This window comes from Mytilus edulis, chromosome 9 (assembly GCF_963676685.1).
Source record: "Mytilus edulis chromosome 9, xbMytEdul2.2, whole genome shotgun sequence".
NCBI classification, from domain to species: domain Eukaryota; kingdom Metazoa; phylum Mollusca; class Bivalvia; order Mytilida; family Mytilidae; genus Mytilus; species Mytilus edulis.
Window position 1 is genome coordinate 16,846,650 of NC_092352.1, and position 26,180 is coordinate 16,872,829.

Genomic DNA, 26,180 nt, shown 5'->3' on the forward strand with positions numbered 1-26,180 from the left:
AGCCAGCTACGCAACACCATATATTAAACTAGATAGACTAAGTGCTGTAAATAAGTAAACAATGGCCTAGCATTTACGTCGCATGTTGGAAAAGTTGTGAATTGCTTCAAAAGAGAAATCTTTACTTTTTAACATCCAGTTCTCAAGTGGCCGTATAGGTTTACAAAAAAAATCCTTAAAACAGTTTTGTGAGAAACCCTGTTTCTCTTATAACCTTGACAAGTTAGTAATTACGGTAACGTTTGAATGCACAAAAGAAATGAGAGAAATTTCGTATATATAAAGTGAACAAAACAGTCTTATTATGTTCTTCTCATATATGTTATGATGGTATGATACTAAACCCCTAACGGGAAGGATTGTGCCTGATGTTCATATGATGAAATCATAATCTTTCAGTCAGTTTAATTGAAGTCTGGAGCTGGCATGTCAGTTAACTGCTAGTAGTCTGTTGTTATTTATGTATTATTGTCATTTTGTTTATTTTCTTTGGTTACATCTTCTGACATCAGACTCGGACTTCTCTTGAACTGAATTTTAATGTGCGTATTGTTATGCGTTTACTTTTCTACATTGGTTAGAGGTATAGGGGGAGGGTTGAGATCTCACAAACATGTTTAACCCCGCCGCATTTTTGCGCCTGTCCCAAGTCAGGAGCCTCTGGCCTTTGTTAGTCTTGTATTATCTTAATTTTAGTTTCTTGTGTACAATTTGGAAATTAGTATGGCGTTCATTATCACTGGACTAGTATATATTTGTTTAGGGGTCAGCTGAAGGACGCCTCCGGGTGCGGGAATTTCTCGCTACATTGAAGACCTGTTGGTGACCCTCTGCTGTTGTTTTTTATTTGGTCGGGTTGTTGTCTCTTTGACACATTCCCCATTTCCATTCTCAATTTTATTTTACAATGATAAAGGGGCTTTTAAAGACACTTTTTTGAAATTCCCATCTTCATTAGTGCGTTGGTTTGTCGCTTTTTCCTCGATTTCTAGTTCTTGGTGTACCATTCGTGTCGTCTGCCTGTTCTTTCATAAATGGGCAATAACAAGAGGTTGACCAAACAAAAAATAAATACCAAACCAACTGATTGATAAACTTATGACAGCCAGATAGAAATCAACAGTATTGCATAGAAAATATTTAAGCTTCTTGGAAAAGTCTGAGCTAGAGTTCAGAAAGAAATATTTAAAATATCGTACCTAATTTTTTTTAAGTACAATTTGCCAGTGACTTGTCACGGTAATAATATTTCCAGACGATCATTTTTGTTATTGACCACTCATTCGTCGATTTGTCTTCTGGTCGATCATTCAAAATGAAACACATACGGTTATTACCCTGGTGATAGTAGTTTCTGTAATCTTTCGTTCTTAATGTTTACTTGTCAATTGGAATCAGCAAATTTTAATTTACCGGATTTGATATGGTATAAAATGTTCATACTGAACTTAGTTATGTCTGTCACTCTTTGGCGTCGGCATTCTATCAGCTTGTATTTAACTATATTCCGACTGCTAACATGTTATTTCAATAAATTTCAACCAGTTCAACAACTGTTTAATTTGGAAGCGAATTTAGAATGAGAGTTCCATTACATTAGATATATTTACATCTGAAAATCCTTCACCAATTACATTTGTAAATCGCTGTTTTATGAATCAATTATTTCCTAGTTGTATAATTATTTTAAAATCGAAATGTCATGTTGCATTACAAGTCATGCATATTGACGACCTAAGATTTTATGAATTATCCAAGGTCCTTTCGTACAAATGTTAACGTATCTTCTCCTGCCAATTTTAATATTTTATTTTCTATATATGGGTAAGTACATTGTAATAAAAAGTTGAATTGGATTTTAGTTCAAAGGGTGTTAACAAATCTTTTTAATGTTTATAGAATGGGATTGAACGAAAACCCATCTTATTTGTGTATAAACAAGTATAATCGGTCGATTCAAATATGCACTTTTACCAAACATGCTCATGTTGGGCTAATATTCGGACTGTCATTCGTTCTTCTTTGACGTGTATTGCAAAAGTTGAATGACTTATATGGTCCGACTTTATATTTTGGCTCGTACTTTTATTCTAGTGGTTTTGCATCTTGAAAGTATAGATTGTGTCGGTATGAAGAAAAAAGAAATTGCCGACTGCTCTTTTTTTTTTCTTTCTTTTTTGTTTATATGACGAATTCCAACGTTAAAGGATGATTCAGATATATAGAAACAAAATTCTTCTTCTACCAACCAAGTTTCACATATATTTTTCTAAAAATCGTAAAAATTGATTGTTCCAAAAGTTTCGATATTAACCTTCAACAATCGATTAATCACTTTATTTTTTGTCTAGCAAGTTTTGTATTATAACATGTATTATAACATCACTCGAATGTTTTAGATTTGGATAATAAATTGTGTAATTAAGGCAGATCCTTTCAGCTACATACATCACTCTGAAGTACTTTATGTTCCATTTAATTTTGTAATGCTATTAGAAATGTAAAAGTTTTCCGATCATTAAACCCAATTTTCATAAAGCCGTAAATTTACAGTCTTTGAATCCCACTGAAACATTTCTTATTAAATCTGAAGTCTTCATTTTAATTAAGGATTGCATGGGGCTTTTTAAGTTTGATTAATGACCCACGACCTCTGACAGACATATAAACATACATAACAAACGACTATAAAATTGAAATGACTTCCAGTAAAGAGGACTAATACTTATCTATAAGTACATGTGGTTTATAACACTAAAGAATTTAAAAAAAATAGTTAAAATTCCCAGCACGGAAACATTTTTATGTTATTTGCTCTTTTTTCAGCCTTCTTTTAAACGAAGCTTACATTTGTAATTTCGACCTTTAAACAAGGAAACTCCTATAAGTAGGTACATAAACATGTAGCTGAAAAGTGTGAATCCGGGCTTTTGGGAAGTGCATATCAATAAATTAAGAAAACTCCTAACAAATTTGTACAATGTACATTTTTTAAGTACAAGTACGTACTTTGTCACAAAGTATACTTTTCCCCATTTCCATTCTCAATTTTATTTATATTGTATATGTATACCAAAATAGCATTAAACTAGTAAGTAGATGGAGAATTGATTAAATATAATTGTGTCTACGTTTCGGAATTTACTGTTTTCAATCCTCTACATCTTCTAATTTGATGTTGTCTTCCAACTGTTTTCCTTCAAGTGTCGCTAATGCTGTCGGTGTCAAACCATGTCCTTTTTTCTGTTAATCTTTCTTCTTTTTTGTGTCTACATACTAGTAACATAATCTTCAATGAAATGGTGCGTAGCGTCATAAATTTCAAAAATTTATTCTATCAGCGGAATATTAAAAAGATTTTTAGTATGCTTTGTTCTCTCTGTGAAATGCTTATTTTTGTCTAACAGTCAAACACTGTATTATATGCGAGATTTCATTTAGGTACACACTCCTAGACTGTAAACCAAGTAATGAAGGGAACGCAATGATAGCTAAGAATAGCAAATAAATTAGTTGGCGCATAGACCGGAAAATAACTTAATCTAAGAGTTCGACCAATTCAGGTATATTTTCAGACTCATTAGTATTGCATTCAATAGAAAATCACGAAAAACTCCAGCACATAACATTGCTATTGTTTAGACGTTATAATGTATCATATTGAAATGGAGATTGAGGTTTTACATGCAATCAATAAGGTTTAAGACAGAGTGTAAAGAATATTAGTTGTATTCGTGACAGGCAGCTCTCCCACATACTTGGGTCAAATCAGACGGACAGATTTCCTATATACTAGGGTCAAATCAGCTAGATAGATTTCCCACATAACTGGGTCAAATCAGCTAGATAGATTTCCCACATAACTGGGTCAAATCAGACAGACAGATTTCCCACATAACTGGTCAAATCAGCTAGATAGATTTCCCACATAACTGGGTCAAATCAGCTAGATAGATTTCCCACATAACTGGGTCAAATCAGACAGACAGATTTCCCACATAACTGGTCAAATCAGCTAGATAGATTTCCCACATAACTGGGTCAATTCAGACAGATAGATTTCCCTCATAACTGGGTCGAATCAGACAGACAGATTTCCCATATAACTTGGTCAAATCAGACAGATATATTACCCACATAATAGGGTCAAATCAGACGGATGCCTTTTCCGCAAAATAGTGTCAAAACAGGTAAATTATACGGCAATGAAAGTTTGTTACTTTAAAATGTTCTTTTGAGAAAAAAAAAATACCCCATAAAATAAATATGCTTAAGTAAAAAACAAAAAAATGGACATATACAAAAGAAAAGAAATATCGCTTTTTTGGATTTTGCGTTCAGATGGCAAACGATACTTCATATATTTGAATAAATCACATAAACGGTATCAATTTTCCTGCACCAGATGCGCATTTCGACAATACATGTCTCTTCAGTGATGCTCGTGGCCAAAATATTTGAAATCCAAAGCTTATATAGAAGATGAAGAGCTATAATCCAAAAGGTCCAAAAAGTATAGCCAAATCCGTGCAAGGAATCAGAGCTTTGCATGAGGGAGATGCATTCCTTAATTCATATATTTGAATAAATGAAAGAGTGAGAAAGGACAGTATTCACTTTTCCTTATTTGGGTCGAGTGGATAGATCTGAATTAATATTGTTGAGGAATTTGTTTTATTAGATTTATAATTCCCTTTTATTATCCATAAATTACAATTTGACACCTTTATTGTAAACTATTGGTAGGTCGATATGGTTTATACAGTACGATAATCATTGAAACTGACAGAAACAAAGCAGGTAATATTGATATGTATATCAACTGATGTGAAAAATTGAATGTGTATTCAATATTTAAAAACATTAATATTCAACTTACTTTTGAATTGTCTTTCAATTTTTGTTGTGTATATTTTTACAATACATTTCCCAATAACAGTTGTATTAATCTGACAAAAAATTAAAATATAAAATATGAACAATTAAGTATTCATTTTAACACAAACTGAAACAGTATAATGCATGGCAAAACTTAGATAATTATAGATTATCGGTGATCATCTCAACGAGATTGATTTTCTCGCTTGAGCCGGGACGGCGAAAGCGAGAAAGGCAATCGAGTTGAGATGAACAATGATAATCTATTTATCGCTATTTTACCTATGACGACGTTGTCAATTTCATGTCAATTTCGTTAGCAACGCCACGTGCATGCTAAAGTTTCTAGCGATAATTATCCATCTCAAGCGAGTAGAATCATATGAAAATTATCACAAAAAAAGATGAAAGGAAAAATGCACAAAATAGCGATAACACAAGGTATAGAGAAAACAAAACGGCACCGAAGATCTTAACAAGAATAATTCCTTTGCAATAATATGATTTACAGCCGATTTCATTGAGTGTGTAGCTAAAGATAATATCTTTGTTTTGCTTGCTTGCTAGCTGAACCGTGAAGTCATTATTAGTTATGGTATACTACCCTCCTTTCGAAGTAGCCTTGTCCTACAGACAGATAGATTGGTTATTAGCCGGACTAGTCTATTCTTAAAGGAGGGTAGTTTACCTAACCTACTTATGACTGCACGGTTCAGCTAGCAAGCAAGTTGACCAAATATATATAACCTTTAGCTACACACTCAATTAAATCGGCTGTAACCTAAAAACATTCTGTCAATTAGTCTATTTAGGATTCATAAAAAAACATGCATTGAAGACTTACTATCAAACGGTCATCTTGGTTTGATTTCAAATAAGGTGTACCCAAAGGTTACGTGGTTATAAAAATATAGTCAGCCTTGAACTTAACTAATACGACAGTTGAACAAATGTTAAACGCAAAGAGAGACGCCCGTGCTGTGTGGCAATGCAAGATGTAATTCGTAATTCAGGACGCATCATTTGAAGACCCTTCCTTTTAGATTTATTTTAAAATTGTTTTCGTCGTGCCAAAAATGCGACTGTTCGTTAAGCAGATGAATTGAAATAAAAATATTCAATCAATTTTTATGTTTAAAAACTTATATCAATAAACCACAAAGGTGAGTGGGGAGTAGAAATGGGGTCATGCAAAGAGAGTGGTATGCTCTATATACATTAGGAATCCTAAAAATGCCTGTCCCTATCCAATATACCCTAATCTTCCGTATAACTTCAACATTTCTATTTTGAAAATATTTTATTTTGTTGGGTCGCTGTCCCATTGGCGTTTATTTAACATTGTCTTTACTTCATATATAAACATACATGTTTTGTCATTCCTTATGTCAAACTTAATTAGGCGAACTGAAATCTGTATCACAGTTTTATTTCTGATGTAAAGTAAAAATTTTCACAAAAAAGAATAACGAGTCCAAAAATAAATTGTAATTGAAATGTTTCATAAATACCTCACCGATTTGAGGCTAGTCATAAAAGTGAATCGACAGTTAAGTATGTCTTGCAATTAGGAAGGCTGGCCAATTACTACTGTTCGATTATCGAGAAAAACAAACCCATTGCGCGTGTTAAGTTAATTCGTTTGTTATTTCTTTATTAAACATTATACTAATAGTGTATTATGGAACACACAATGTTTTAGCCTATATTTGTTTTGATTTTATACATTTCATACAGAATAACAAACTAAAAAATGCTTGCCTTAAGCTTTACAGCAGATATGTTTTACAAAATTTCTTGTCATGATTTTGTGGTAAATATAATCAAATAAGTAAACAGTACGTCTTCTGTATTAAAATTAAAAACGAATTAGCATTAACAATAACCCAGAGGTGTAAAAGTGATAATTGTTCTCAGATATATAGTTTTATATTATGTATTACGACTCGAAATAATAACGTAATATCTATAACTTGTAACCTTCAAAGTAAGTATAATATTGGGTTATGCGTGGAAAACAATATATGCTTTTGTCTGCCTTGAGTAACTTACTCTCTTTCTATCTGAGACACCGATTATAGTAGTTTGTATTGTAAGGGACGTAACTCGATTTACTTAGAATAACAAGGATAAAAAAAAACAATATTGCTTTTAAAATATATTCCATTACTGTCATTAGGACGATGTCTGGGATGTTGAACTGTCATTCTCCGATGGCATATAGCCTGCCATTTATTCTTACGTATTGATTTTGTTTTTTTGCAAATGACAAGTTTGTACCTAGTTTAAGATTGAGTTAAATAGTATTTCTAGTATACCAACATAAGCTAGTATCCATACTATAGTGACCTCTTTTATTTTTTTCTGGATACGTTATGCTTATATTTGAGTTGGTTTTGTAATGTCGGACCTCCTAAATGTGTTGTTTTGTATAGATTGAATAACACTATGAATCAGTAAGAATAAAAACTTTTTGCTCAGGGTATTGGTCAATTGGGTAGTATAGAATGTCACATTTTCGGACGTCAAACGTTCGTTAATAGTTGTTGGGTTTTTTTCCATTTGCTGGTAATTTGTAGTTGTAGCCAGTTTTACTTGATAACCATGAGCTTGTATGCTATATAATTTAGACTCTAAAGTTGGTGGTGGTAATTAAAGAGTCTGTAAACAACAATTCTGGAAGGAGTGATATATATGTAAAAAAGAAAAAGAAAAAAATTAGTGTCAATGCCAAAAAAAATATTAGCTTGTCAGAAAATATCTGTCAATGTACTAAGTAGCACTACCTATGATCAGTCTTATGAGTATTTTATAATTCTATTCTATGTTAACGCACGGTCAAATATCATACCAGGAAATATGATTGATATTGATGATTGATCACATTCTTTGCTTTTTTATAAATTTGAGTTATCCTTCTTTTATTGTCATATTCGTGTACAGACTGTATTACCATGAAAGCCAACTAACCATCATTACTGTACCATGTACTTATTATACTATTGGTACTGTATGACCATGAAAGCCAACTAACTATCATTACCATGTACATATTATTCTATTGGTACATACTTATAAGTAAGGTTTTAAAACAATAATGCACGAACCAGTTCTTTCAAATGTCAGTATTACATGCAAGAACATCGCTTGTACTCTCATATTAAATGGTGTTCTATTAAACAAGTTCAATGCCAGTCTAATCATAGACAAATCATAACAAATTGGATATCTCTAGGGAACATATAAATGTGATTTCATACCAAATATGAACGTGCTTCACATTTGAAATGATACATTTTCATTATTATCTTTAGAACTTTTTTAAATTTTGTATTTTCAACATATTTATATGTTGTTTAAAGGTTTTTCTTTCATCTTCAAGTTGAAATTATGAAAATTGTGCAGTTAATCATGTTACAGTCTAAGCCGCATTTGCTCTTTACTGTTCGTATTAGACTTTTGATTTCGAAATTATTTGGTCTCGAACATTACTGTAGAGGCATTTATTTGTGAAATGCGCATCTGGTGCAGACACATTGGAGCCGAATATAGATCAATATATTGCTCTACCAGCTAATATCGTTAAGATTCACGTTTCTTGTGTAACTTGTTTCAAAGATAAACTAGTTTATAAACACTTTCTTGTGGCAATAAAAGTAGTAACGCATTACTTTAATTTTAGATTATCATGTCTTGTAAACAGTTTTGTGTATAGGAGTTATGTTTCTTTCTGTGAGCGAGACCGAAATTTTTCAGTGGCGATACAAACGAATCGCAAAGTGTTTTGCAGCACAAAACCTTAGAACCTCGACTTTTTTTTCAAAAGTACCAAGCACCAGATTCCTATTTCGACAATCAATGTCTCTTCAGTGAAGCTCTAAGCCAATATATTTGAAAATCCAAATCTTATTTAAAGGATGAAGAGCTATAAAAAAAAGAAAAAAAGAAAAAACAAGTATAGCTAAAGCCGGGCAAGGAATCAGAGCTTTGCGTGAAGGAGATACATTTCTTAATTTTGAATACTTTCAAAAATTTGGTAACAGCAAATTTTAATAACACAAAATCTGTATTTTCATTCCAGTACCGAGGTATAATGTTTATCCACATATTATCAAAAAGGAAACGCTTTAAATGTTCGTACAAGGTATCAATAAATTATGTAATTTGGTTTGTTGAGAAATAAAGATATATATAAATTGTTTTACAAACATGATTCAATTGTTTTTTGAAAAACAAACTTTAATGACTACTTAATAATGGTTTGGAATTGACTTGGAACCCCTACCTTTGAACTATCCGTTATGCGGGGAGTCTATAGTGAGTCATACTTGTATGTACCTCAATGATAACATTTGTCACTTTATTGGATACCAAAACTGCACACGTAGTCTCACAAACAATATTATATATAGCTACTTGGTCTTTCCAATGTGTTCCGGTAGATATGGATTACGAAATATTACAAACCTCAATTGGATTTTTTTTTTATGTAAAGTAGTAAACGTATCAAATTTTTTACTTTTTGCCAGTCTTTTTTGTAAATCAATTCATGCTTATAAAATACTGATACATTATCTTAACTTTATATAAATTGCTGATATTTTTTAAATAAAAAATGCAATAAGACAGTATTGTGCATGTTGATTTTAAAAAGACACTTACATTGTATTGTACCTCAAGGAATGAAATAGAAACCACCAAGTTAAAACGATATGAAATATCTAAAATATTACAAAACAAATCATTAATCATATAAAATATTAAACAATTCAAAACATCAGGTTTTTCAAATACTTAGAACAGTGTGACATCAATGTATTGACGTTTCAGTAATATGATCTATCACTCATTCTGGAAGCTTATTATTTTACACAGTTTGACTTAAGTTTGCAAAGGTTTTGTTATTTAGATATTTGTTTTTGTTCTTACTACTGTTTAATAAATCAAGTGATAAGAAGCTGCACTTCCCTTAACTGATAACTTATGATTATATAAATATTCCGTAATGGTACCATATAAATGACCTGTATTTGTACTATTAAACGAGAAGACCTCATTTTGTGTAAAAATAAATAAGCCAATCAGATCGTTCTCCATATGGTGTTTAGATCGCAAGAACCACAACTATTATACCTCCTTAGAGAGGACAATTATTTTTCGCGTTTATCTACATGTAAACTACGATTATACTTCTTTAATATATAGAGACTCTCTGTATTCTGTCTACTGTTTTCTTTGAATTGTTTACTATTTAAGGGGTCATACCAGTTGTATATACATATATTAAAATAAGTAAAGCATGTGGAAACAAAAATGTGTCCATAGTACATGGATGCCACATCGGCACTATATTTACTAAGTTTCGAGTTGCTTGGACTTCAACTTCACCTAAAACTTCCTAGATAAATGTGGCATAAAAATTTATTGAAAATTTTTTTGGACCATTTTATGATGAAAATGATAAATACCCTATCTGTTTCTTACTATACCATATTTCAAGAAACGATAGTAACATCCTAGTGGGTTTCGTAATTTGGAAACCCGGGAACAGATAAGACACAAAATGACAAGCAAAAACTTTCAACATTGAAAACTAACTACAGATGAAAAACACGGACCCCGAAAAAATGTTGCGACCTCCGGTGCTCCGAAGGTAAGCAGGTCCTGCTTCTTGCAAGACACCCGTGATGTTTCTCACGAGGGTCATTTTAAAATCAAATATGAGGTTTCTACGACAACGGTAGAAGGTCATTTGTAACACAGATACCCTAGGTGAATCAATAGTCTTTTGGACGAAATGATGAAGTAGTGATTTGGCAAAAATGAAAGTAGGGTAGAGATTAGAGGGAGACAGGACCTTTTTCGGGACGTTGGGATTGGGTGTTTTTAATCTCGGGATTTGGGAATTGATCCTTAAGGGATCCGGGAATATATTTTTCGATTTCGGGATTTCGGGATATGAATTTCTTTAAATTCTGCATATCGGGATTTCGTGTTTTTAAGCCCGGGATTTCGGGATCAGGACCCCTCCGACCACCCCTCAAATTAGCCTTAGTCGGTCTTAGTCTTTTATGCAAGATTCAGATCCTACCATTGGCATGGTAATAAGGCTCTCAAAAGAAAAAGCACTGATGGATTGTCCTAGAAGCATATTTTAATAGACTAATAATGGCCTATATATAAGCAGAACAAGTACATTTATTTCATATTTGAAGCGGTGCAAATTTTTAATTTAATTCAAGTTGACTTTTACCAAAAGATGCTTGTGTAGCAAAGGAGAAGAATAATTGTGGTCTGACGCCAGAAACACGAAAATGATTGAATTTAACAGAAAGGAAACAAATATCGGACTTTGGAAAAAGGGAGAGGGCTTTTAATACCTTTTATGAAATTCTCCATACATAATATATTTTACATAAAATCATTCTACAACAGTTCACAAGCTGTATATGCCCGCGATTTCGCGGGTGTGTTCTAGTATATTTAACATGAGTAAACGGAGATATTGGGTAAAGGTTAATGTCACATCAACAAATGGAGATATACGGTAAAGGTTAATGCCAAATGATCAAATGGAGATATAGGGTAAATGTTAATGCCAAATGATCAAATGGAGATATAGGGTAAATGTTAATGCCAAATCAACACATGGAGACATAGGGTAAATGTTAATGTCACATCAACAAATGAAGATACAGGGTAAATGTTAATGCCAAATCAACAAATGGAGACATAGGGTAAATGTTAATGTCACATCAACAAATGGAGATATAGGGTAAATGTTAATGCCAAATCAACAAATGGAGATATAGGCTAAATGTTAATGCCGAATGATCAAATGGAGTTGAAGGGTAAACACCAGAGACACATATCATCAAAAGACAAATCAAGTGCAACATACAATCTTCAGCAAGTCTGATGACTGTACAGGACGTTTAGCTATTTAATCGTCCAGAGGTTTGAAAAAACATGAAATTTAAAACAAAATATTAAAAATTCATCAAAACTAAATTCTAATATTAATAAAAGCAGTAAGATATGATATAAAAACAACCACTGAGGATGATCATGACTTGAATATGTCACGTGGATATGCAGAGGAGTTACACTAACTTCGTATTTAGATCTAAACCCGCCCCACTCTAATCTCGACCACTGGTGGAATCAAAAGTAGCGAATGTAAAAGCACTATAAATTCCAAAATAACATTTTATTATATAAACAAACAAACAATAAAAGTACACATAAAACTGTACCAAAGACTAACTGAAAGCAACTTCGGCTTAAAGTAGTTAGTACAACATTAGTATTGTTTTTTTACTCCTTAAAAATACCAGACACAGTGATTTAACAACGACAGCTAATTAGTTGAAAAAATTATCTAAAGCACATAGACGGATGTGAAATACCAACGTATTATTACATTCCTACAAGTTGCAATCAAATTTCTATAATAGGGCTCTTAAAATTGTATAACATACCGTAAATTTTCCTTTAAATTCAAGATGTAACTGCAAATAGGTGCATTTTGTTGTATTTTTAATAAGTTTCATTTTTTGTAATTTTATATATAAAAAGTAATTGTAACAGCTGCAATAGAAGTCCTTATGTACATCCAAGTCTTTTTAAATTGTTTTGCTTGGTTCATTGTTGCTGATTTTTATATAATTTTAATCAGATTCCATTTCTCTGAATAACCTTAAGAATGAACAACAATGTTTTTTTCAAGCTGGTATTTGGAAAGTTAAATACATGAAACGAAATTCTCAACTTGGTGTGCAATAAATTAAATGAAAGAATATAGAATGAAATTCAAAACAGTGTGGCTGTGGCCATTGATTGACACATTAAATTCATTCATTGACTGGGACAATTTACGTGAACGTTTGTCTGTAACGACCACTGTTCACGACGTACCTACGATAGACATTTAAACTGTGGGGTCACCAAAGGTTTTTTAACGCCTTTAATTATAAAATAATTCGAAAAATTAATCAGGAATAACCTTTATGTTTTGATTTATATAATTGATATAAATCAAAACATCGTGTTATTTCTGATTAATTTTTCGAATTACTTTATCAAGGTGTTGAGAACCTTTGGTGACCCCATAGTTTAAGTGTCTTTAAAAAGTACATAGTGAGCAGTGGTCGTTACATACAAACGTTCACCTAAATTGTCCAAGTCAATGGATGAATTTAATGTGTCAATCAATGGCCACAGCCACACTGTTTTGAATTTCATTCTAATGCAATCAAGATATTCGACTGATGCGTTATTTTCAATTGACAATATTGTTCTAATTTCGAGGGTAGCCGTGGTAAATATTTATGAATACTGGGGTTCATTATCCTGGCAGCCAGATCTTTTGTTTCTCGAATCCTTCTCTGTTGGCAATATTACTGCAACAAGGTATCATAAAAATTATACAAATATTATATTTTTATATAATAATAACGCTGGACACGTATGTCAAAACCTCGTTAAGTGTTGATCTTTTTTTGTAGTGCCTTTGTAGCTGGACCTCTTTATCGCTGTCTAAGTGTTGTTCTTTATTTTTTTGTAGTGCCTTTGGTAATACCTATAGCTGGAGCTGTATGCGGTACCTTACTTGGAGCTGTTATAGCATTTGTTGTCTGGAGAAGATGTGTTACTAGACGCAGGAAAAATTCTACTTACGAGAAAATAGTTTCCGATCATAAAGCTAGAATACAAGTTGAGAATGGACATCATGTTCCCATGTCATCATCTGTCAGGTATGTGATTTCTATGACGTTATGATACTGTTTCATTCATAATACAAACATACAATGAAGAGAAATATCAGGTTCTGGTGTTATTGAAAATAAGCTTTTCCTGTAGAATTCTTAAAACATTTATATTTTCAGCATAGTTTTGTATTTCAGAATTTGTAATCAAATGAAGGAATAACTCATATCCATACCAGATGCAGATCCAATGCTATGTGGTATGGATTTTGCTCATTATTGAAGATCGTACCTATAGTTGTCAATTTCAGTGTCCTTTGGTCCGTTATGGAGAGCATTTTTTTCATCTATAAAATGAATCCTTTCAATCTGGGGTTAATGGTTGCTAAACATTGCGTTTATAAGTAAGTTTTAAATTGCTTAATGTTGAATATAAAAAAAGATGTGGTATGATGCAATAAGACAACTCTTCACAAGATACCAAATGACAGAGAAATTTTACAACTATAGGTCAACGTACAGCTTTTAATAATGAGCAAAGCCCATACCGTAGTGTCAGCTATAAAAGGCCCCGAAATAATAATTGTAAAATAATCCAAACGAGAAGCTTATGGCCAAATTTCTGTACCAAACAAGAATGTGTTCATAGAACACGGATGTCCCACTTTCACTGTTATTTTCTATGTTCAGTGGGTCGTGAAATTGGAGTCAAAACTCTAATTATCATTGAGATCAGAAAGAACATATCATAAGGAAAAGGTATACTGATTTTCAAGTAATTTGGATTTCAACTTAATCAAAAACTGCCTTGATCAAAAACTTTAACATGAAGCGGGAAAGACCGAGAGACGTACAGGGGGCATACAAATGAACGAAAAACAAATACGTAAAACAGCAACAAACTACTTGGAGCAGGCACACACATGTACACAAAAAGTGGCGGTGTTAAACATGTTAGCGGGGTCCCAACCCTCCAATACCCTGGGATAGTGGTGCAACGTTACAACATTAGAACGAACTATCAGTTGAAAAAGGTTCACTCAACAGATGGGTACAGATAGAAATAAATTGAACAAACACATAGTAGACGTGGCCGGGTAATTATACATCCCAACAACAACAAAAAAACCAAGAATAAAAGTGCTGAATTGTTCCTTTAAATTCTTGTCCATGCTTCGTAATTCTTGAAACTTTGGAAACTCGAAATTCAGACGGATGATGGTTAAGATTTTGCTACCTTAGATCTGAAAATGTCCAAGTGCAGATATTATGTCTATTTTGTAAACAGGACCCAAAAGTCGTCAATCTTATACAACCAATGACATACGTATATGTCACTTGTTTGTTTGCTTGTGTTAGGCTTGTATACTTTTGCTTCATTGGTGTATACTTTTCATCTTTGACATGGACTTTTATTCATTTTTACTTTTATACAGAAGAGAATATTGGCATGCGTAGTGACAATATAACCATCCAGCCCATCTTCTGTAGCATATTTGCTCATAGATTACGGGAAAGTCTATCATAGAATCGTATGACCAGGAGCACTGTAACCTCACTTAATTGGGTTGTTATGTCCGGTCATAAATAAATGCCGTAATATAAAGTATATCGATAGACAATTAGTGCGTATAAAGCTGAGAATTTACTGCTTCCGACATTTGTGTAGCCAATATAAACGTAATATAAATGTCAATATGGGAAACTGCTTCTTAACACTCAATAAAAACTATCCAGAAGTATCGCTTTTATATGGTCACAGAGGAAGACCACATGCTCTCTTCTGCAAAGAAGAAAAGTCGGATGTTTTACGTTTAATTTATGCTGCTGTTTCCCTATTCACAAACTATGAATTATAATAACAACCTTCTACGAAAACACATTTTATTCTACCTTGTTTTGTTTGTTTGGTCCTACAGACATGACTGTTATATTTCGTTCGTTTTATTGTGTAATTTAATGTTATCAACCCACTAATGGTTTGTTCGATGTACAAATGTAGCGCTATCGAAATCTAAAAAAAGAATAATTAAACTCAAACGGAGGATTGTAATCGTCTTGAATTTGTTATGAAGCGTGAGCTTTTGCTCCGCGTTGAAGCCCTCACTGTGACTAAAACTAAAATACCATTCCATCGTTTATCTTCATCGAGTGCATGAATTAATACTAAATATTCTTATTTCAATATGAAAATAAATTATACTTACTGAAAACCAACGAATGAATCTAAGACATTGAAATATCCAATAAAAGCGAGCTGTTAAAATGATGTCCATGGTACCCCCGAAAAGACAAACGGACATCCATTTTGCAAAGGTTTTAATCAAGGTCAAAAAGGTCAATGTGACAATAATTCAATAATCCTGTTAATCAATTGAATTCAAAAATATTTATAATAACAATAACAACATTTCGTAATTCAAGTATTGTAAAGTAATCAAATCTTGCAATATAATATTTGTTTTCATATTTCATGTTTGTTTTGCTTTCTATGACCCGTATTCCACAAAGCTTGACACAATGCTTAAGTTCCTTTTGTTTATCTTAATTTAATGATACCAAATTGAAATTGCTTGCAATATGTATTTTACAATCTACGAAATACAAACAAATACCTCAAGGGAGTGATGAATTATACCTTCAAAACTATAATGTATCTCATATTGCGCTGCAAAACATTTGTTATAAATAGCAATCGCAATTATGGTGCGTCCCTAGACAAAACACCATATGATCAGGGTTTTACTTCTTTATTAGTCAAATATGAATTCAGTTTACGCCATAAAGTTAACTTGATGGCTCAGTCATTAAGTAACATCGCAGACTTTCCAATAACGTTGTAAATATCATTAAATTATTACGACAATCATTTGGAGACTTGTGGTTCTTTCCAGTACAATATGAATGACATCCTGAACTTGCTGTAAAGTTCCACATAGTCAAATTGATTACTGTATATAGCAATACTGTTTTTACTTTATTTCATTCATCCAACGCCATGGTCTCGTGGTAACGTGCACGCTTCGAGTGCAATATGTTTTGGATTCATAAAGAATTGAAATTGATGTATTTGTTAATTCTCCCCTATGATAACGGCATTTTTTATAGGAGTCGGAGAAATATGTCGATGTAGAGGGACATGCCTTCCTGTACTGTAACTTTATGAAATCCGAATCAATGTTATAAGATAAGTATATGTGATATGAATGACATTGAAACAATAAGCCAACTAGCCAACTAACCAATATAGTCCAAATGAAGCAAATTAAGGTAATAATAGGTCACCGTACGCGCATTATGTTGGTCAAGTGTATATATGTTGTGTACAAGTTATCATTTTGTACAAATTATAATGTGTACAAAAAAATTGTACAAATTATAATTTGTATTTTGACTTTGTACAAATGTAATTTGTACAATATTTGACGAAAATTCACTTATAACTTGTACAACAATTTATAATATTGATTATGGTGGAAAGAGCATTGATACACACCACCATAGAATTGTTATTAAGTGACCATACAGTACCTCTTATGTACAAAATAAAAGCAAATGTATATTACATAAATAAGGTCGTTAGAATTCTGGTTTGAATTGTTTTACATTGTCATTTCGGGTTCTTTTATAGCTTACTATGCGGTGTGGGCTTTGCTCATAGTTATTAAAGACCTATAGTTGTTAATTTCTGTGTCATTTTGGTGGAGAGTTGTCTCATTGTCAATCATACCACATCTTCTTTTTTTTATAGTTCTTTATCATTCATTTGAGCGGGTGAGTGAATGATAGCATCGGGAATTTCATCTTTTAACTTTCACATTTATCTCTTCTTCAACACTTTGCAATTGCTAATTAATTAAGGGGCAATTGCTTTAATAAGTTTCCAAAGCTATATGTCCGAGGTATTATTATTTACACTTGTTCTATTTATTTACTCAGTTGATGTAATTGTGTAAACATGGTCGGCATTGTTGATCAGAAGATGAAATTTGTCAAAAAGGTTTTGAACCTAGCAGGGAATGACACATGAAAGAACAATCATATGTCTAAGACAGGCATAATGAGTTAATAGTTAAATTGAGTATGACACTCACATTGAAACACCGATCATTGGCTGTGTGGACAATAGACTCAAGACTAATATCTTACCAAGAAAACGAGACAATAACTTATAATCAGAACTTGTTGTTTCGGGTTTATGTCATTATACATATTCCTCAGTGTTATCGTGTCCAAACCAGTTCTCTAAATATATAAGGCGTTATTGTTTTATCTTGAAATTTTTGGTACCAAATAAACTAAAAGCTGTGTGAACTTTAACAGGTTATTTATGGCTTATAGTTAAATTGAAGCTCCTAAAGACGCATGTTAATTTACAGCATCGGTTCTTGTGCTTCAACTTTTGCCACGTAAAAAAAGTTTAACAGACTTTAAAAAAACAGGTTGTCTAGGGTTTCTTTCATGTAAATGCATAGGCGGTAACAGCACTTATGAATGTGATTGAAAAATATGTTGTGCAATTCCAGATGCCATAATTCACTGACCTGCTCAATGGAATCAATCATAAAGAACTACTTAAGTAATTTGATAAATGAGATGCACTGTGTGGTCATTTTATAACAATTCTGTTGTGTGTATCAAAGCTTTTCCCACCAAAATACATAATATAACTTATTGTACAAGTTATAAGTGAATATTCGTCAAATTTTGTACAAATTGTGATTTGTACAGGCACTGTTTGTACAAATTACAATTTGTACAAAGTCAAAATACAAATTATAATTTGTACATTTTTTTTGTACAAATTATAATTTGTACAAAATGATAACTTCTACACAACATATATAACACCTTGCATATTTATATCACATTGATATGAAAATCGTGGCGATTTGTATGTAATGTTTGCAATTGAATATTATCAATCACTCCTTATTATCCATTTTGTAAGCATAGATTTCTTCGGTAAATATCGGTCATACATCTATAGGTCTAAGCATAGATGGGTATTACATCTGTGGTCTAAGTGTTTTATGTGAAGGATCAAACAGACACATGTTTGAATGTAGCAATTGCCTAACACATATGAGGGATTATCTAAATAATTCTTGTATACATACTTTTATATTGAAAACAGCAGTAGAACAGCTTGAAATCACAGTTTCAATACTAGTGATCATTCTTCTACGTCAATTTGCCACTTAAAATGTCATTTTATCTTAAAATAAAAATTCATTCTTCAGTTTAATTTGATAAGATCTGTATAGTCTGACAGCTTAGTTAAATGGTTTTCGCTTAAAAATATGGACGAGGACTACAAAGATCAACGCAGACATTTCCGACTAGAATCGCTCATTGAATAGCTACCGAAAACAATAACGTCAAAAGTGTTTAAATGTGTGGTTTTCAAAATTAGTTTATTTTTTCATTATTCCAAGGAAATAAAATAAATTTGATTGAGAAAATAAATTTGATTGAAGGCATAAAAAAACTTACCAAAATAGCTATACACTACCGTAGTAGTGATAAAATAAATTACGTTGCATTTTGTCGCATTGATACGTATTCAAGATTGGTAAAATTTAGTTATCAAAGGTACCGGGATTATAATTTAATATGCCAGACGCGCGTTTTGTCTACATAATGCCGGCGTGCACCATACGTACAGAGAAAATTGACCAAGTCGGTAGGTATATACGTTAATTGAGAGCCAGAGATTTGCTAAGCAACTTAGAAATGCAAAGGTATACGCTTGGTGAACGCTACAACTCGGGGAAATTTGTATACAGCATAACACTTTTCATCTAGCTCAAGCGTGTGTCTAGCATATACATGTACGCTACACGCACGTTATACATACGCTACATGCGCGTTTAAAGCGCTACAGATAAGTTTGAGACACGTTTAGGGCACGTTGTATACGCTTCGAGATCGTTCGACTTTAACTAAAACGTATGCGGGTGTGTTTGTAAGACTCATCATTGACGTTCAAATCAAAATAGTTATAAAGCCAAACAAGTACAAAGTTAAAGACCATTGAGGACCAAATATTCAAAAAAGTGTTGCCAAATACGGCTAAGGTTATCTTTTCCTGGGATAAGAAAATCCTTAGTTTTTCGAAAAAATCAAAGTTTTGTAACCTTTTATTATAATATTTGTACCTTATGCAACGACAAAAAACATGCTATGCGACGATGTTAACTTGATTATTGATATCCGCTGAACCGAACCTAAAATAAAGAAATGTATCCATTTTCACTTTTAATTTGACCTACGAAACGCGCGTCTGGCGTACTAAATTATAATCCTGGTACCTTTGATAACTATTCATATTTATTTCATTGTTTTCAATAAATGCCTCTAGTTCGGGAAGATAAATTTATTTGATGCACGGTATTATGCAATTTTATAAATAAGGAAATACACCTGAAATTAGCTTGGTACATGTTATTTACCAAGCAATGATTAAATGTGAACATTGTACTTTAAATGCTTTAAAAGAGGGACGAAAGGTACCAGAGGGACAGTTAAACTTATAAATGCGTGCTTTTTAAAATATAGTTAAAGTTTAGGTGCTTTAATACAGATAAAGTTGAGATGCTTATCATTTTGGACAGTATTGGTTATTAATGTAGTATGTTTTCAAAAAATTTTCGATGACATAAATACATATTACACAAGATATAACTCCAAATTTGTCTACCGAATTTTAGTATCTTATCATTTTGAAGTATGCGCTCATAAACTTTCCTACAATAAATTTCAAATAATCTTCAATGGACGTACGTACTTTTCTAAATATGTAGCATTTGCTCTTGAATCGAAGCCAATCTGTCTATGTTTGATGTAGCTGTTGTACATATACATTCAATATTCAGATTGGGTTCATTTATTGATTTAATATCATTATGACAGTAATTATCGTAGAAAAAAGTAAAACATAGTTATTTCTATAATATGAAGTGTTGAAGTGGCCATTCAAATCTTATCGGGAAGTACTGATCTGTTTTGATACACTATTAATGCCTAGAAAGTATAAAATGGTACTTCTATTTATGAATAATAATGTAACTAATGGCTTTTTAAGCGTTCTTCTTTTTTTAACTCACTGCTCATCTAAATGACCCTGGAAAGATTGGCCATTGCGTTGTGTTTGTCTCTTCATATAAAAGAAATCTGCTGTCTATGCTTTTAAAGAAGAAACAGTCTTTTTCCAGGTTCAACCCACCATTTATTTTCTTAAAATGTCCTGTAACAAAGTCAGGAAAAAGTAAAATCACAAAAATACTGAACTCAGAGGAAAATCTAATCGGAAAGTCCATAATCACATGGCAAAATCAAATGGCAAAACACATCAAAAACGAATGAACAAGAACTGTCATATTCCTGACTCGGTACAGGCATTTTAAAATGTAGAAAATGGTGGATTAAACCTGGTTTTAAAGCGCTAAACCTCTCACTTTTGCCATTGTTATATTATAGTTGGTGTATGTGTGTGTTACATTTTAGTGTTGTGTTTCTGTGGTGTCGTAGTTTTCCTCTTATATTTGATGTGTCTCCCTCAGTTTTAGCTTGTAATCCGAATTTGGTTTTATTTTTCAATCCATTTATGAATTTCGAACAGCGGTATACTATTGTTCCCTTTATTTATGTTTTTGTTGCTTAGTTGGTACATTATCTTGTTCTGTTTCGTACAAATCATGTCAGATACAATTAGCCTCGCTTTTAAAATAGCTTAACCTCCTTAGAAGCTTCTTAAGCAATAATGCATTTAAAACGTTAAGAATTGTATTAGCTTATACTGAACCTATGTGTACGTAGAGTGTTTATACCTTTCTTTAGTTGTGCGTTTATTAATTTATAAATGATTAAGAAACTTATGTTTAAACTCCGTCTGGCAAAGTTGAACTCTAGATTTTTGGATTAAGCCACAACTTAGTTTAGGCCCTTTTTGTTCATGTAGCTTTTTGACTTTTTCAGTTTTTATATATCCTTAGCTTTCGAAAATTCTCGGGTTTAAGAATTCCTGGTAAACGTTAATCTAAAAAAGCGCATCAGGACGCTCGAAATGTGTAATGTGTTTTTTTTTTAAATCCTAGAAGATGTCGATGTCTTGATCCCTAGCTTTATGAAGGGTCACTGCAAACAAGATAGTTATATCTCACATACATGGCTAACGCCGCCACATAATGTGACTGTCCCGATTCAGGAGCCTGCAGTTCGTTGGTTGTCTGCTCATGTCTTTCATATTTGTTTTTCGTAAGTTGTTTTGCTATAAATTAGGCCTTTGATTTTCCCGTTTTGATTACCGAGAATATGTTATACATGTTTTTTTCCCTCATTGTTGAAGGCCGAAGGGATGTCTGTAATTACTTTTACCGACTTCATTTGAACTGTGAATAATATTTTGTATTACCTACTTACCAAAACATTTTGGGTTATGGTAAACTAACAGATGCTTTTATAACGTGAACAGACCATCAATAGCATTGACAGCCCTTACAACTTTGACGGAAGATTTAATTCATTAAAGGCTATTTTTGTTTAATTACAAAATGTTTTAGAAAAAAATCTTCTGAACTACAAACTGGCGTCAGTTTAAACAGTTCATTATTAAGAGTTTCCTTTTAAAATTGCTTGACTAAAGACGTTTCGATTGACATCAATCAGGGATCATTTTGGGAATATATAATCATTTTAAACACAAGCAAACCGATTTAATTTCATTTATGCATTTACTGTACTTTTATACCTAAAGGATAATGTTATGTTGCTTCGATAGACATCGAAATAACAGAGCACTAATAGTACACTTGTTTCATTAAAAAGGCTAAAACTTCAACATGCAATTTCTCAGGAGTTTCGATCGAAGTGCATATTCTTGTTTTTAAGCAGGCGTAGACTGTTAATTTATCGGCTTATCATTCTACTCATTACAAGATCATAATATAGATACAAAATACGTCATTTGTAAATCTACAGTTAACAACTATTTTTATTGTATTGATATGTAATCAGTTAAAAAGTTTGAACATTTTGTTGAATAGTAAACAATAAGACCGTGAACAACTTTGTGGTCAATTGTATTATCCGCCAGATCATTCAATGAGAATCTACGGCACCGTAAACGACTAGTACATAGCTTATGTTGAATTGTTTAGGCAGTATTGCTTTGAAATATCTATTTAATATGAATAAAGGCAACAGTAGTATACCGCTGTTCGAAAGTCATAAATCGATTGAGAGAAAACAAATCTGCGTTACAAACTAATACTGAGGGAAACATTAATTATAAAAAGAAAACAACGAAACAGCAGAAACACTAAAGTGCTACAAAAAATCAAACGATAATGCAACACACTAAAACGAACTATAAGTTAACAATTGCCATGTTCCTGACTTGGTACAGGTCAGAAAAATGGTGGGTTGAACCTGTTTTTTTTGTGGCTAGCCAAACCTCCCGCTTTTATGACAATGTTAAATATAACACTAAACTGACAACATTACATGACAGTACAATGTACTACAATACAAATAAATGGAAAAACATTCAGGACAGAGAAATACACAAATGAACAATACAATAGAACATTACGACATGCTAATAGTTATTAAAAGTACCAGGCTTAAAATGAACTACTGAATTCTCAGAAAGAATTGAAAATTTTATCAGTGACATAAATGCAGTATGCGAAAATTATAAAAACAAAGTAAGTTTGGATTTATAAAAAAACCATTTGCTGTATTACACCATTTTAATTACTCAAACGAAAAGTTAAAAAGAATATATTCTTTAAAGAATCAAGAAAAAGAGTTGACTTCCATGAAGTTGAAAGTTTACCGTTGAAATGGCCATTATCTCTAGTTAATCAATACCAGCAAATCATAAATGGCCACTTCATCAATAACGTTGACGGTTGACAGAAATCGTTCCGGTGTAATAGATGTCATTCCAATTGAACATTTCGGGTTGTATTTATGATAAATGGTAGTCTTTAAAGGAAAAGAAAAAAATAATGATGATGACTTTATGATTTAGCCACAATTTATAGATGTTAATGATTATTTGATTTCCCTAATGGGTATATGCATCCATTACAAATAACAACTACTAAATGGTTCTGGTATGACAGGGTTTGCTTCCATTTCACACAGTGATGTATAGCCACTTCTCAGATATGATACAATTACTATATGCAAAACGAAAAAAACGGATATATTATCAACCAAAGATTATTTTTAAGAACACTATTTTACATTAAAATTACCTAATTATTCTAAATAAATCCCAAGTTATTTGTTTCTGTTCGTAATAAGATTGATTTTACCATTACAAGTCACCGTCTAGTCAACGTCCTTCCGTGACAACTTGTACATTCTATTTCATTAACTACATATTATTTACAAATCTGTTTAATTCTTTCTTTGTTTGCAATTAACTAATAACATTTGTGATGTGTATAATGTACTTTTTATGGCTTTTCAAGGTCTGTCAAAACTTGTCCGTGATAATTCTAGACAAATGTTCAGGGAGCCAGCTGAAGCACGACTCCGGGTGCAAGATTTTCTCGCTGTGTTGAAGACCCATAGGTGGCCTTCGGCTGTTTTCTGCTCTTTGATCGGGTTGTTTTCTGTGTGACACATTCCCCATTTACATTCTCAATGTCGTATTAGCCTTCGTGTAATCGGATATATACATCGTTTGCCGGAAAAGTTTTCATTCTTTCACCTTGTAAAATGCAAAAGAGTAAACATTATTGGGACAACTGAAGCTCGCCTCCAAACGCGAACTTTTCTTATTCGAATTAGTTTAATCGAAAATACCTCCTTATTTCAAAAACCAGTCTGTACCAATCATTTCTTATACCTATACCAAACCTTTTGCAACTAGAATTTTCAATTACAAACACGTTTTGCAGGATCTCAGTATTGACGACTTCAAGTCTAAACCTCCTGATTGCACCTGTGCTAGTTCCCATTTCACATATAATCCGGCTGGCCACGTTATTACTGGTGACCTCAACATTGTAAATAACACTTCCGTACGAAATGTGTTATCGAAAGGTCCAAAATATCGTGAGCCGAAATCCATCAATTGGAAATACAACTTTAAAATTTTGATGGATTTAGTCGAGGATTATGCCAGGCAATGGGCTAAGCGTAAGAAGAAAGACGTAGAGACACTTTCCAAATGGATTAAGGCAGTGAGGTCGTTGATACAAACCGAAATTAAGAAAATGAATGGGTCTATCAATGCCCATACTACGTCAATCTTTAAAGACACTAATGTTGCAAAACATTTATCATACCTTCATGACAAATATGTTGTTGTCCCCGCAAATAAAGCCCCAAACAATATCGTTTTTGTGTGTAAAACTCATTACATTAACTGCTTGATAAACGAATCAGGTATTGCCAATTCACTTGGAAACCCAACATATACCCTCACTTACCAAAGAGGAAATCCTGGATAATCGCAGGTCTGTTCTATGTTACTTTGGAATTTCAACCAAAGATGATGAACTGGATCTTCTATCACTGTATTGGATACCTTAACTGCATAATTGTCCTTACACACAACGGTATATTGCTGGGTCCTCCAAGTGTTCCACTAAACCTCTTTCTAAATTAACACACATTTTATCAGCAATCAAAGACGGGCTTCAAAGTTATTGTGAAACTGCCTATTCTAAAGGTGGCGTGAATCAGATGTGGATACTTAAATTTCCAAAGATCTTTTTAGAGTACATAGAATTAATTGCATAACAGTGTGGTCGACAGTAAAACGTTTGTAGGTTGTAACTTGTTTGTCAACGGCTATGATTTTATGCTCACCCAGTCTGTCAGAGGCCTTCCAGTGGGGATTGAAATATTCACTTGTTACACATTCCGATACATAAAATGCAACTTTCTTTTTACAAAGCTTGAAAGGAATTTGTTTTAAATATTTATTATAATCATCACATACAACCGTGTCATTTATAAGAATAATAATGTTCAGAGATGATATTATTTAATAATAATAAAAAAATAGGTTTATCCATTGTAAAAAAAACTATTAAGTTGATGGGGTTAATTCACAAAATATCTCATTGATTAAGAGCACAACTACTTCTACGGTGTGATCATTTAAGAATGGCCTACTATTTATTCAATGCGTATACATGTGGGTTTTGTTTGGGAAGAGTTCTGGATAATTAAAAAATCATTTGATTTCTTTGTTTAATACCATAAAACGATTCATTCTTTCAGATATTTGTCACTTTGCCTTATCTTCAAGTCCAACACAATTTCTCACGTTTCTTACAAAACTTATATTCTTGTGATGTATTCTTTTGTTGAAAAAAAATGTATAGATATAGATAGATATAGGAAGATGTGGTATGAGTGCCAATGAGACAACTCTCCTCCCAAGTAATAATTCATAAAAGTAAACCATTATAGGTCAAGGTACGACCTGCAACACGGAGCCTTGGCTCACACCGAACAGCAAGTTATAGAGGGCCCCAAAACTACTAGTGTTAAACCATTCAAACGGGAAAACCAACGAGAAACGAAAAACACATATGAACTACATAAACAGACGACATCATG

At 32.5% G+C, this 26,180-nt stretch overlaps 1 protein-coding gene across 4 annotated transcripts in view; it reads left to right on the top strand.

Moving 5' to 3' along the window:
• Positions 1-26,180, top strand: part of LOC139487717 (synaptotagmin-15-like) — a 162,827-nt gene that overhangs the window by 78,042 nt on the left and 58,605 nt on the right. For all 4 annotated transcript variants that reach the window (XM_071272738.1, XM_071272737.1, XM_071272736.1 and 1 more), the window contains one exon: positions 13,445-13,634. In XM_071272738.1, the coding sequence (XP_071128839.1) occupies positions 13,445-13,634 (190 nt within the window). The remainder of the gene's footprint in view (positions 1-13,444; positions 13,635-26,180) is intronic.